This window comes from Mustela nigripes, chromosome 13 (genome assembly GCF_022355385.1).
Source record: "Mustela nigripes isolate SB6536 chromosome 13, MUSNIG.SB6536, whole genome shotgun sequence".
NCBI lineage: Eukaryota > Metazoa > Chordata > Mammalia > Carnivora > Mustelidae > Mustela > Mustela nigripes.
The window spans coordinates 20,680,124-20,694,278 of NC_081569.1; the positions used below are offsets into that span (position 1 = coordinate 20,680,124).

The 14,155-nt window shown below is 39.9% G+C and overlaps 1 protein-coding gene across 1 annotated transcript in view; it reads right to left on the reverse strand.

Annotated features, from left to right (window-relative positions):
* The window catches only part of TRPM1 (transient receptor potential cation channel subfamily M member 1), a 107,540-nt gene that overhangs the window by 26,406 nt on the left and 66,979 nt on the right, over positions 1-14,155 (reverse strand). Inside the window, exons 19-23 of the mRNA XM_059371236.1 lie at positions 8,707-8,829; positions 8,380-8,511; positions 6,118-6,246; positions 3,583-3,834; positions 2,250-2,424 (exon numbers count right to left, since the gene is read on the reverse strand). Of these exons, the coding sequence (XP_059227219.1) occupies positions 2,250-2,424; positions 3,583-3,834; positions 6,118-6,246; positions 8,380-8,511; positions 8,707-8,829 (811 nt within the window). The remainder of the gene's footprint in view (positions 1-2,249; positions 2,425-3,582; positions 3,835-6,117; positions 6,247-8,379; positions 8,512-8,706; positions 8,830-14,155) is intronic.

Consider the following 14,155-nt stretch of genomic DNA (forward strand, 5'->3'; position numbering starts at 1 on the left):
CATTTTCCCATTTCTGTATTTGCGTTTTTCATATACATTAGAAATTATATTTCTAAGCATTTTCCCATTTCTGTATTTGCGTTTTTCATATACATTAGAAATTATATTTCTAAGCAGATAAATCTTTTTTTCTGTACTGTTATCAAGCTAATTACTAATGGATAATAGATAATCTGATTATTTAACATCACCTCATGTTGTCTCCTTGGTTTCACTTGTACATGAACTTCAGCAATAATTTTGTTATGAGGAATGAGTTAAGGATGCCCCCTACCCTCAAATCCATTAATCAAAGTTTCTGGTGTCATTTTTGGAAAATCACCTTTTCTTTCTCTCAGTTCATTCAAAATACCACTTTGATTCTATAGAACCTATGTCCTGAACTAAAAAATAGAATGATCCCAACAGTGATCAGTGAAGTAATGTCCGTGAATTTATAGTCTACCTACTTTTTACTTACTCACAGTTTAAACCTCTCTTGTTTTCTGACACCGAAAACAAACAAACAAACAAACAAACAACAAACCTTGTTTCTGATACCAGAAAACAAGAGAGGTATTTAAAACCAGTGTAAGGCTGTCAGTAATTAGCTAAGGGAGAGACTGATTAATACACACACTTCATGGAGTGAAGTCATCAATTCTGTGTAAACTTACGATTAATTTCCATGGCGTAGACTATAGAGCAATTGGAAAGCAGGGTTTTGGGGGTTTTTTAGGTGTGACAGGAAGGGAGGAAAGAAAATAAGATGACAGTTGAGAAAAAAGTAAAACAAATGATTAACAAGACAAGAATGGTTTTGGTTGTCACAAAATGCAAAGTACTCAAGTTTGGGAATTATAGATTCACACTTGGAAGCAGTGGTCTATTTAGATGAAATTGTATACATTATTAATTCTAGAAAATTCATATATATTTCATGAATATTGATTTTACCATATGTCATAAACAATAAAAAGCTAACTAGTTAACAATACTGTGAAAAAGATATGAGGCTACTGGCAGATGATCATTTTAACCAACTGGTTAACTAATCAGGCATTCTCCATAGCCCAATTCAAAAACCTCATAAGCACAAATAAGTGAAAAATTATTATGCAATAATCAGATCAAGAATCAAAACCTAACATTTAATAGTGTTACTGAAAATAGCCTCATTTGTCTCTTTATCTTCTTATTACCCAATTCAATAATAAAAAATAAAAATACCACAATCTATGTCTGGATCATACATTTACTGAAGCAACTATTCTTATGAAAGCAAGTTAGATTTTTATGTTTCAGTTTACCAACGTACAAACACATTCAACAATTGACTTTGAGATGTACAGGTGGTAATGATGTGTTCGGAATCACATTATAAAAGCTAGGTAGAGGGCATTGGTTGAACTAGTTATCAGTCTAAACCAGTGGCAGGAGATATACTGAGAATCCTGCATTTCATACAAGAAGAGGATGTTCAAGACCATCTATGCCCAAGAAGCAGAATACTGGAAATAGCAGATGTGCTGTTGTATCTGTATCTCTGTGACAGAGCACAACATACAAATGAAGGTATGGCTCTGGACACAAAAACAGGGGTGAAGAGCCTCATTCATCTGTGGGACATTAACTGGTCAGGTGAAATAGGTATAAGAACATTTGAGCTTTACTTCCTATGACACAAGAGACACCATGACCTGGCAGCTCAGCCTGGAGAGGAGCTGGGTCCTGTGCCCCTCAGAAATTCCTCGGCTAACATTCAGATTATTGTTGATAATAAAATTTTTGAAAAATTGAACCCCATAAGTGAAGAGGAAATTGATAGCCATGTGGATCATGGGCTTCGAAGAAGCCTGAAGACGAGGGTGACTCAAGGCACCAGTCACGCTGTCATGCTTACCATCTCAGTCTATTGGAATAACACTACCCATTCTGTCTTGGGGTAGAAAGAGATTTAGGTTGAAGAAATATTGGGATATTGGCACTGGGATTATATTCACAGGATAAGATGTTCACCAGGTCCAGCTAAAAGAATGGGAGACTCTTTCGAAATTCTGGTTAATGGTTTTTAGAATAGAAGAAATGACTGATGGCTCAAAAATCCACATTGCATATTCTGCACTTATTCCTTCATAAAATAATTTGATGCTTGTGGCAGAATAAAAAGTAATTCATTTCCAAATTAACACATGCTCTTCCATTAATTTGGAACTGATCATCTGCCTCAGAAGCAGGGAAGAGAATCTTACTATCAATTCTATTCTTACGGTCTATCTGGTCTGCAAACACCTCTCCATAGATCATCCAGTAGGGCATGTAGAAGATGTTTCGGGCCAATTTCCAGGAAGGCTCCTCATCTGGGTGCAAAATGGCTTGACGGGCTACTCCAAAACTCATCAGCACAACCAGCATGATGACCACAAAATACAGCATGTCAATCATCTGAATAGAAAGAAAATGAGTCTCTTACTGTTTTGACTCATGGACCAGGTTCTCTTGCTTTTGCTCTCCTTGATGACTTCATGAGTGTTTAATTAGGATGAAAAAGAGCCTCTTTCCTTTCTCTCCATCTCATCCATGGGCTCCTAGCTTTTATATGCTACGCAACACATACATCTTATCCTAGAATGCTGACTTCCTCATTTGCTCTTACTCTTTTCTGCTTTTGTTGCCCATAAACAAATATTCCTCTCTTAACAACAGCAAATAGAGAAACGGAAGAATTAGGGGGTAAACCTGGGAATTTTTCAGGGAGACAGAGGAGGAGATATCTAAGAAAGGAACAAGAAAATGAATTGAGAGTACAGAATATTTATTCATTCATTACACAAATGCTGCGTGGTTACAGTGAGCAATGCTCTGGTTACTGTGGATACTGAACTGGTGTAATTCCCAATTTTGGATATCCCTGAAGATGAGAGCCCTTGCCAGGATAAGCTAAACCATATATTCCTTCACTCAAAATGGCTTGTGCTATAAAGAGTTATTCCTAAACTTAAGAGATTTCCTTTCCTCTGGGACCAGTCCTAACACTGAAGCTATTTTAGGTGATATAAGGATGGTCTGCTGCCTCATTTCTTTTTTTCTTTCATATTGTATGATTTAATCTGGAAGAAATGTTGCCACGGATTTGTCTTGGCCTTTATAACATGAATTGCCTGTGCCCACTCCAGGCCAGAGTACATGGGCTGAAGACTGTTTGGAATACAGGAGGGGGTGTGACCCTAGGCCCCATGTGTTTCTGGCTTTCATCCTATGTTAGAGCCAGAATATTGTGATATATATATGTATATATATACATATATATAATATGTATATATAATATATACACACATACGTATACATATATAATATTAGTATTGTACATATATACAGTAGATATATTTCTCTATATAAAGTAGTATATACTGGGTATATACATATACATGCAGTATTAACATGTAGGAAAACTATGTATTTTAAAGCAAAAATGTTTCCTGCAAAAAACCAACTGCAAAGGAAAGACTAAATGAAACTTAACAAAGCCACACTCAAGGCCTGGTCTCAGGTCTTCACCACAACCACAACATCCCTATCTCCTAATGGGATGCCAGTACTAACCATCTTTCCAATCATCATCACATAGGGCCCCAGATACTTGTTGACACCAAAGATGTCCAGGACACGGATGTACCAGAAGATGATATCCACACAGTAGATCACTCGCCCATAGCCCATATATGGCTGCTTCTGTAGGCGAAGGATTGCTCCAATCATGAACGTGGAAATGGCCACAAGATCCGTGATATTCCAGTACTCCTGAAGCCAAACTTTTATTTTCTGGCTGAGTTTGCCTGGCTCTGACATGAGGATCTGAAAACAATTGCCAAAGAACAATAAACAGGGAGTGCTGTGTTGGAAACCTCTTCGAATCTTGGAAAGATAGGACTGGTGGAACATTCCAGGGCATCTGGTCCCATTTCCTACTTAAGACCTTTAAACTAATCTTCTCAGATGGAGAAAGATATCTCGAAAGGGAAATTCCACGGAATCCTCTATATTCCTAGATGCAGTGTTTCACAAATTCTCAGGAAATGCCTTCCAAATTATGTCCTTCTGGGTGAAATTAAAGCAGCTGCCTCTAGATTTCTTTTTAATTCTCTGGATATGTGCCCGTCAGCCCACGCTCCAGAATTAGTCCAGGAGGAAAGTCTACAGCGGAGATACACCCAGGTGGTCTCACGAAAGGTGGAGATGGCAGAATTGGGCTAGCTGTTTGTTTGCCACAATTCCTTTGCAACTTAGATATGAGAAGTGAGGGGAAGGTTAAATGAGTTTTCTCCTCCTTGAGATATTACTCTTTAAAAATCACCATTTATTTGGGGTTCCTGGGTGTCTCAGTCAGTTAAGCATCTGACTCTGGATTATGGCTCAGGTCACGATCTCAGGATCCTGAGCCCTGAGCCCTGGGCTCAGTGTTGTGCTCTGTGCTCTGCAGGGAGTCTGCTTGAGACTTTCCCTCTGCCTCTTCCCCCATGCACACTCTCTTTCTCAAATAAATCAGGTTATGATCTCGAGGTCCTGGGATCATCGGGCTCTCTGCTTGGCAGGAAACCTGCTTCCTCCTCTCTTTCTGCCTGCCTCTCTGCCTGCTGGTGATCTCTGTCTGTCAAATAAATAAATAAAAAAAAAATCTCAAATAAATCTTAAAAAGAACCCCACCACTGATTAAAAATCACTACTTCCTCAGGGTAAAATTAAAAACATTTAACAGGGGCGCCTGGGTGGCTCAGTGGGTTAAGTCTCTGCCTTCAGGCTCAGGTCATGATCTCAGGGTCCTGGGATCAAGCCCTGCATCGGGGCTTGATCTGTTCAGCAGGGAGCCTGCTTCCTATCCTCCTCCTCTGCCTGCCTCTCTGACTACTTGTGATCTCTGTCTGTCAAATAAATAAATAAAATATTAAAAAAAAAAAAGAGCAGTACGGTAGCACATGGCTGGTGCTCATGGTGGCATGGGGATGGCATGGCAGGCCACTTGGGGAATCCCAGTGGTAACACCTGCAGACTTTGTTGAAGCCACCTGGAAAAGAAAGACTAGTAGCAAAGGAGATGGGTTGAAAGATGTTGGCTTCTGCACTTTTTTGTGTCTCAGGCTCTCATTAGACTGACAACATCAAACTACCTGGCTGGGAAGGAGTTGCCAGTAGTGGTTTTTTGTTTGTTTATTAATTAGTTTGTTTGTTTATTAATTAGTTAGTTTGTTTGTTTTCAGTTCGGTGAAAGGGTTAATAACAATGGCAAAATAATAGTACTGGGTCTGTATTAGTTGGAAGAGACACATGAAAGGCTTCTGTGTGCTCTTCCAGTTCAAATTCATTTTTTACTTGGATGTAAGCTTTCTCTTTACAAGCTAATATAGTGAGTTAGAACTTGAAGAAAAGTGCCTGGCCTTCTTTCCTCTGCGATACTCTCAGAATCTCCTGAGAGCTCTTCCTTAATAAGAAGGTAGAGTCCCCATTGCAGGTGACAGGGAGTCATGATTCTGAGTCCTAAGTTGTAGGTAAAACATCATCTTGGGTCTCTCTTTGTTTTTAGTTTCAGTTCCCAGTAAACAGCCAAAATTTGTACCCTGTTTTAGTAATTGGTTTATCTCCTGGCAGCATTGATTATTGCTTTTACAGGACCTGAGATGGTTTTTACTACTAAACATCGCTTATTATTCTTTGTGTGTGTGTGTGTTTTAAAGATTTTATTTATTTATTTGACAGACAGAGAGCTCACAAGTTGGCAGAGAGGCAGGCAGAGAGAGAGAAGGAAGCAGGCTCCCTGCTGAGCAGAGAGTCCCATGTGGGGCTCTACACCAGCACCCTGAGATCACAATCTGAGCAGAAGGCAGAGGCTTAACCCACTGGGCCACCCAGGTGCCCTGCTTTGTGTTTTGATCTACAAATTCAAATCAGAAGCAGAGGACATAGACATCTTAAGCAAGGGAATGGAATAAACTTGGGATTGTGATAGCCCCAAAGAGAAAAAGGTACCATGATATCATGGTATCATGTCACTCATAATTTGCATCAAGTGTTTTTGCAGTAAGAAGCTATATCTGAATTGAAGTCAGCGTTCACTGGGCCTGGGACAGGACTTTGGAATAATCACCTCTCGTATTTTCTCTAATGCCAGGCTCACGATGTAGGAGATGACAATCCACTCCTGGAGACAGGGCCAGCGTTCCATCCGCACCAGGATGACATAGTTGAATAGCAGTAGGTAGCCCAAGTATGATATCTGAAGGGCAGAACAACTGTTAGCAGTGTTTGGGGAGATAACACATGCTGGGGGAAAAAAAACCCAACAACTTTGAAATCCTATTTTCAGGTTGACAGGTCTTCTAAAATTTGCATTTCCAACTGGACTGACTCATCTAGAGGAAACCTTCTGTTCACATCACCAGTGAAGATAAACTTTGGGGCAGGTCAGGAGGCATTGTATGCTTTAGGATGATAAGGACACTGGCATTTCATTTTCTACATGAAGATGTATTTCTGGCCACTACCACTCTTGTGGGGGGATTATGGAGCTGCACAAAATTATGATAGATGGGGAAATTTTTAATATTTTACTGATGTGTCTTCTACATTCCCGGAAGTTGGAAAATGTTACTTATTCTCCCTGCTTTGCAAATTTCCCTCTTCAATCTTTACCCTGCCGACAGATACGGGAGGTTAGAAGCGGGGGAGTGAAAGCTGTCTGCCCAGGTGCACAAAGCTGTCTGGAGTCCCCACAATTAGGATCTACATATCTAGTCTTTGCTGTGGCCACAACGTGCTCCCTATCTTTGTGGCAAGAAAAGATGCAGAGTCTGGAGACATATGGGAATGAGGCATGGGGTGGAGGCAGGTGATCTGAAGTTGATTGTCTGAGGCGATTCACTGTGGAGTGGATGAAACTTCACCTCCAGGTCCTCTTGCTGGCCCAGGGCTCTTCAGGACTTATGGCAGTGGGGTTGTGTGATAGGAGGGGGTTGTTCTAGCAATTGTGTATTTGTGATGTAGCAGGGGTTTTTTTTGTTGTTGTTGTTGTTAGTTTGGTTTTTTTTTTTTTAATTCACCTTCTAGCCCTCCCGGTTGTATAATCTTTACCGGTAATATAGGTAAAATCCCTTGCACCCATGATTTATTCTTTGCAGAAGGATTAGAAGCAGATCGGAAAATTGGGCTTCATCAGAATCCCCTGGGAAACTCTAAAATGTGTGATGTCCTCCCACAGGCCAGAGATAGTATTCAGAGGTGCAGGGTGACACTGGGGCTCCTCTGCCTCCTGGCTCTGCCCTGTGCTGGGCTCTCTTGCAGGCCAGGTGTATCAGCAGTACTCCGCTGGTTCTGACCAGAGCAGGTGGGTAGCAGTGGCTTCTCTCATCACCAGCTGTGGCCACCAGAAGGTTCGGTGTCCAGGTCCACAGCTGATCTGATTCCCCACGCAGACTTCCTCTGCCTACTGCCTACCCTATGGCCTAATGTTCCATTTACAGCCTCGGACCCATCCCTCACCTCCCATCACCTGCTCCTGCCTGGTCCCAAATGGAACCATGCCAGGACTTGCCTGGTGTAGGCTGTAGCTTGGTGCTTGGGACTTCATGCCCCAGGTCTTGTAGCACCCTCCCCAGCCTGCAATGGTTGTTGGAGCCTCTGCTTGCCTGCTGGGTCCTCCTGCAGCCAGAGCCTATCTGTGAGAGTCATAAGCAGGCACGTGTAAAGCCAGGGCCACTCTTGTTACAGATGTAACAAGATGCTCCAGATTAACACTCTTATTGTTACACATCTTGTTACAGATGTAACACTCTTGCCTCACTCTTGGGGATGGGGAGATAGTGGCCACCAAAGGCATCTGGAAGAGAGTGTGCAGCCAAGCAGTGGTCAGTTGGGTGTGCATTTCAGAGTGGAGAAGACTTGACTTGCTCCCCTGTTCTAGGAGTTTGTGATCTGGGTTCAACCACACTGCTTTGGTAACCCCACTAATATTATGGGGGAAAAATGGCACCTATGAGTTTGCTGTTTAAATCATGAGTCATCTTTGTTGGTTTAAAAATAAAACTGTATTTATCTAAGTTTTTATTACCAAAGGCATTTTTAAAAAAAAAAAAATCCTTCATCTTAAGCAAACAGGACTGTTTTGTTTTACAAGGTGGTGTATTTGGGGCTAGGAAGGCCATATACCTACATGCATGTAAATATAGGACAAGATCCCAGATACAGTTTCAGCTGAAGATTTGAATCAGTCCTGGTTTTGTTTTCATAATTCGTTTTAATTCTGTGAACTTTAAAACATCTGTTAAAAAGCCTTTGACATGTTTGACACGTTTCTCAAGTCTCACAATTCTGTGTATTCAACACTTAGCAAACGCTAATGAGGAAGCCTTACCGTATAGAACCAGAACTTGACAATGGGAGCATTATAGAATTCACAGATCTTCGTTCCTATGGGGATGCTCTTTTGCTTTTTGTGCTCATTTTCCTCATCACCCTTTTTTGAACCAGTGTCTGCATTCGCATCCTGCAAAACAACGGCACACAGCAAGCAGGTTGCTAAATGGGAAGTGCACAGCAGTTAACAGATAGACGTCTTCAAAAATAAAGAATTACACCGAGTTCCCCCATTATTGTGATTTCTAAACTCATGGCAAGAGAAGTCTCAACAATTTTGAGCATGAGCGTAACGGATACTGTTGCAATCAAGGGCGGCACCAACCACATTCTCCTCCTCTTTCTCTTTGCCGTCTTCGTTGTCCTTGGATGTCTGATATGAGAAGTCATCATATGTGCGAAACTCCAAAAACAAGATGGTAGGGGGGAAAAGAATCCCCATTATAACCTACATAGAATGAGAAAAAAAATTTTTTTTAAAGATTTTTAGATTTTTAAGCTCTGGCAATTCTAGAAAATGATCCTAGTATATGTAAAAATTTTAAATTATGACCTTCATTGTTACTCAATAAATTGAGCAGTTCTAGAAGAGCTTTGTCACTGCTCTGATGTTCTGTGGCTTACGTGCTTTGACATATTGGCAGAGTTGCAGACTGTGAAAAATTTAAGAACTTTGACCAAATTATTTCAGAGAGATAGCAAACAGTATTGTGTGGAATCCTGTCTTAAAAAGCAGAGAGCTTACATTGAGTTTCAAAGAAGGTAAATCATTAAATTAAAATATAATAATATGAGTGAGAATAAATAGATAATAATACCTTTAGTAAAGTAGGTAGAAAATATTTTATATAGAAATGACTTAGATGTAAATGTGAATGTATGGATCAAGAATTAAAAGACAAATGTAATTTGGGCTAGATCTAGACAAAAGGATGGCCTGGCCCATGGATGGAAAACTTTGTTGTCATTTTTATCGGTGCTGTGATGTGTACCACCAATACAGAAATCTGTTCCCAATGTTCAGTGCTGAGTTTGAGTGATCCCTCAGTGATCCATTATTAAGAACACTACAAAGGGGTTATTTCTACCATATATTAAAAAGTATATACAATTAAAAAATCCATAATTAAGATAGTATGATATAGGTGCATGGATAGAACAAACAAAGGAATAGAATAGAAAGTCCAGAAATAGATTCAAATACACATCGAAAATTAGTATAAGGTAAAAGTACCACCTCAAATTGGAAGAATAAAGAAGGACTATTTAATAAAAGTGGTATTGAGAAACTGCATGATTATCCAGAACACAATTAAGGGGGATTCTACCTCTGCCCAGCCTAAATGAAAGATTAAAGATTTCACAAAAGAAAAAAAAAAAAAAGGTGGTGGTATGGGAAGAATGTGAAAAAACTATAAAAAAAACATGTGAGAATTTTTTAGAAAAAGGATGGTTGGAGGAAGACCTTTCTAACTATGCCCACAAATCAAGAAGCAATTATACCTTAATTAAAAAACAATTAGTAAAATAAAAGAAACTATTAAAAAAAATCAAAGTTCCTAGAAATTGAGAAAAAAATTCCAACAATCCAACAGAAAAATAGGCAAATGCTGTGAACGGAGACATTGGTACCGAGAGGAAAATGTTCTCACCCTCACTCATAAGATAAATGCACAGTAACTACACAAGGGTGTTGTTGTTTAACATCAGATTAGAAAAATTCAAAAGTTTACTCCGCCCCCCACCGCCGCTGTGTTGGGGAGACTGTGGGAAAACAGACATTCTCCTATATTGTCGGTGGAAGTGTAAATTGGAACCATCCCCAGGGAGGGAGGCTGGTCAAACCTATCCAAGTTGCAAGCACCTATCCCCAAGGGGCCACCAATTCCACTTCTGAACATTTATCTAACAGATATATGAGACACGATTTGTGTCCAAGCGCATTCACTGTGGCAGTGGGTATGATACCACAAGACCACAAGACAGGAGTGCCCTCCATGGGCTCAGAGGGGACTGACTAAGTTTTAATCTGAAATAATGGGATACAACCCAGCTGGGAAAGAACAAGAACTTCCTATATAATGATATGGAAAGAGCTCCCAGATTAACGTGCAAAAGCAAGGTACTAAAGAGTGAGTATGGCAGCTCCTGTGAAAAAGAGGCTACAAAGAGAATGGTCACTCCTAGTAGCTTTATATATGGAAGGACATACAAGGAACGAGTATCGTGATTGCTGCTGGGTGGGAACAGGTCAGACGAGGGCAGGTGTAGGAGGGAGACTTGTCATTTATCCTTTTAAATAGCTTTGTTTTAATTTTTGTGCATATCATATTAACTACCTTAGAAAGTTAGGTTTAAAAGAACAACAAAAAAGAATGATCCAGACCATTATTGCTTTAAAATAAGTATATTTTCAGGCTCCCAATGTAGAAATTTGGTGCTTAAAATTATGGATACCTCTTGGCATACATAATATTTAAGAGAAGAATTAAGTGGGAAAAAAAGGAAGCGATTGAAGCTTAATCAACTTTCTTGGGTCTCTTTTCTGAATTTTATTTATTTATATTTTAAAAATCAAAGAACATGGGCACATGATTGAACATCTGAATGTCCTGGATGGACTCAGAGTGAAAAGAGAAGGTCCCCTGCCACATCTCTCTTCTTCTCAAATCCTATTCCCCAGAGGCAAACTTGTAAATATTTTTTTTTTATCATAAAACAAAACACAAATACAAAACACACACACACACAAAGGCAGAGATTAATGAATCATCATAAGGTGAGCATCCTTGTAACCCACGCAAGTGATAAAGTTGGTAGGTGCAGAAGCCCCTTCATGTACCCCATCTGCATCACAAGCCCATCTCCAGAGGGACCTCCATCATGACTTGAAAGGAACAGGTTCCTTCCGTTCTTTTACAGCTTTATCTCCTGAGCATGCATTCCTAGACCTGGCTTGTCCAGTTTGGGGTCCATGAGTCACAGGTTGCTATGGAGTATTTGAAATGGGGTTGGTCTAAATCAGAAGTGCAAAGTACTCATCAGATTTCAAAGACTTAGAACAGAAACAGAATATTAACGATCTCATTGATGATTTTTTTCCCTATTGATATGTCAAAACGATAATATTTTGTATATAATGGTTTAAATAAATACTAAAATTAATCTCAACTTTATCTTTTTGCTTTTTACAATATACTTTTATTGACCAGACCCAGGTTCAAGCCCCTTGTTGAGAATGTAGATAATGTGTTCTTTCATCAGGAAGCTCTTGGTGATTTTAGGGGCCACTGATCCCTGTTAGATTTGTTAGTTGAGAGAAAGGTGTTGAGAATTGGTGATATTCTAACTCTATCATTTATTTTTTTAAAAATATTTTGTTTAAAGATGGGATCGGGAGGGAGACAAACTGTAAGATACTCTTAATGTCACAAAACAAACTGAGGGGGTTGGGGGTAAGGGGGTAGGGAGAGGGTGGTGGGGTTATGGACATTGGGGAGTGTATGTGCTATGGTGAGTGCTGTGAAGTGTGTAAACCTGGTGATTCACAGACCTGTACCCTTGGGGCTAATAATACATTATATGTTTATAAAAATTAAAAAAATATTTTGTTTATTTATTTGAAAGCTAGACTATAAGTACAAGCAGAGGGGAGGGACAGAAGGAGAAGCAGACTCCCCTGCTGAGCAGGAATCCTGATGTGGGGTTCCATCTCTGGAACCCAAGTCATGACCTGAGCAGAAGGCAGATGCTTAACCAACTGAGCCACCCAGGCGCCCCATTTTTAAATTTTTAGTTGGACTTTCACATTTCGCTTCCTCTCTCAGTGGTTACCCATGGTTTTGATCATGTAGGAAATGTGGGCTAAATGCTTAATTCTTATTCAGCTATCTTCCAGATATTGAATTGGTTTCTTATCATCCACTAAAGTAATAGCATATGATTATAAACTCATGGATTTAAACATGTACGATATGCTTCCATCTATTGCTATTAGGAATGTTATTGAAAGCCCAATTGTCCCATCTTTGCCAGTGGAAGCCCCTTCAAGTGGGCTCCTGGTCTCCTAGTTCTTGCCGTACTGGTCTTTGAGAGTTTCTTTGCCATCTGATGTGTGAAGATGTTCAGGGCTTATCTTGTACATTTCCGGATCTCCAGATCTGGAGTGAACCATTTCTCTAAGAAATTCTGTCTCAAGTTAGTGGGGAATTTATTTTAAGACCATAGTCTGGGCATTGGAGATGTTTGTGACTTTGGGGGAGGCCATTGTGTCTAGGCTTTTCATTGGTGAGAGACGGAATAAGTTCATATTGATTCTTCCAGTTAAATACTATAGGCTTCTGCTTGCCCCTTTTAGACTGTAGCCATGTTTCTTTCCTTTTGTTCCACACTGAGTCCTAGTTCTCAAGGCCTGATACGATGTTAGAATTAAAATATCCCTCACTACTCAGTTGCTTTAACTTTATAGTTTCAGAATAACAATGATAATACTACTATAATCAATTATGATTATTGAAAACAGTAATTTGGGGGGTACCTGGGTGGCTCAGTGGGTTAAACCTCTGCCTTCGGCTCGGGTCATGATCTCAGGGTCCTGGCATCGAGCCCCATATCGGACCTTCTGCTCAGTGGGGAGCCTGGTTCTCCCTCTCTCTCTGTCTGCCTCTCTGTCTACTTGTGATCTCTGTCTGTCAAATAAATAAATAAAATCTTTAAAAAAAAAGAAATCAGTAATTTCTTTGCACAGGTGCTCTGATTATCTCCTCCTTTTGAAAATAATTATTATATCTACGTTATCAGAACACATAGCCATTACATATTATGCTGTCTCCTTCTTGTCCTCCCCCAGTCTCAGCACTGTAAATAAATAATCTATCTGAGGCTTACAACTAGTCCTTACACTGATGCCTCTCTGGTTATTTTGGTTCTTGGAACCTCATTCTCCTAATAGAGTCTTCAGAATGGCCTCCTAGGAACTGTATTTCCTGCTGTTCTTGCCTGTTGGTAAGAGTTAGTATGTACCCTTTATATTTAACAGTCACTTTTGGGGATATAAAATCCTGGCCTGTCATTTTTCTTCTGGGAGTATCTTTATATGATACACTCCATTTTTTTCTCCCTGACACAAGTGGCTGCTGTTGAAGTCTGACAATAATCTTGTTGTTGTTGTGGTTGTGTTTTGCCTGGATGCCCAGAAGGTTTTTTCTTTTTCACTAAAATCCACTAATTTAAAAATGTGTGTTGATGTTGGCTCTCCTGGGTTGATAAATTCAGTATTGGAATGTGTCTTTTCAACACAATTTCAACTCATTTGACTTCAAGAGAAATCTCTGAATTATATATTAAGATAATCACTTTGAACTTTTCCTGGTTTTCATCCTTACTGATAACAATTTCACATTTTTAACAACCTGAGTGATATTTGATACTGCTGTTTCTTTGTAATATATTGACATCCTATTCTTCTGCTCCATTTTTAATAGGCACAGGAATATTTTCAGTTCCTACGAAGATGCCTTTGTCATAAACTGAAATCTTTATCTCTTGTCTCAGCAACTTTCGATACTCTTGATTGCCCACTTTATTTTTCACTTTTTAAAAAAGATTTTAGGGCGCCTGGGTGGCTCAGTGGGTTGAGCCGCTGCCTTCGGCTCCGGTCGTGATCTCAGGGTCCTGGGATCGAGTCCCGCATCGGGCTCTCTGCTCAGCAGGGAGCCTGCTTCCTCCTCTCTCTCTGCCTCTCTGCCTACTTGTGATCTCTGTCTGTCAAATAT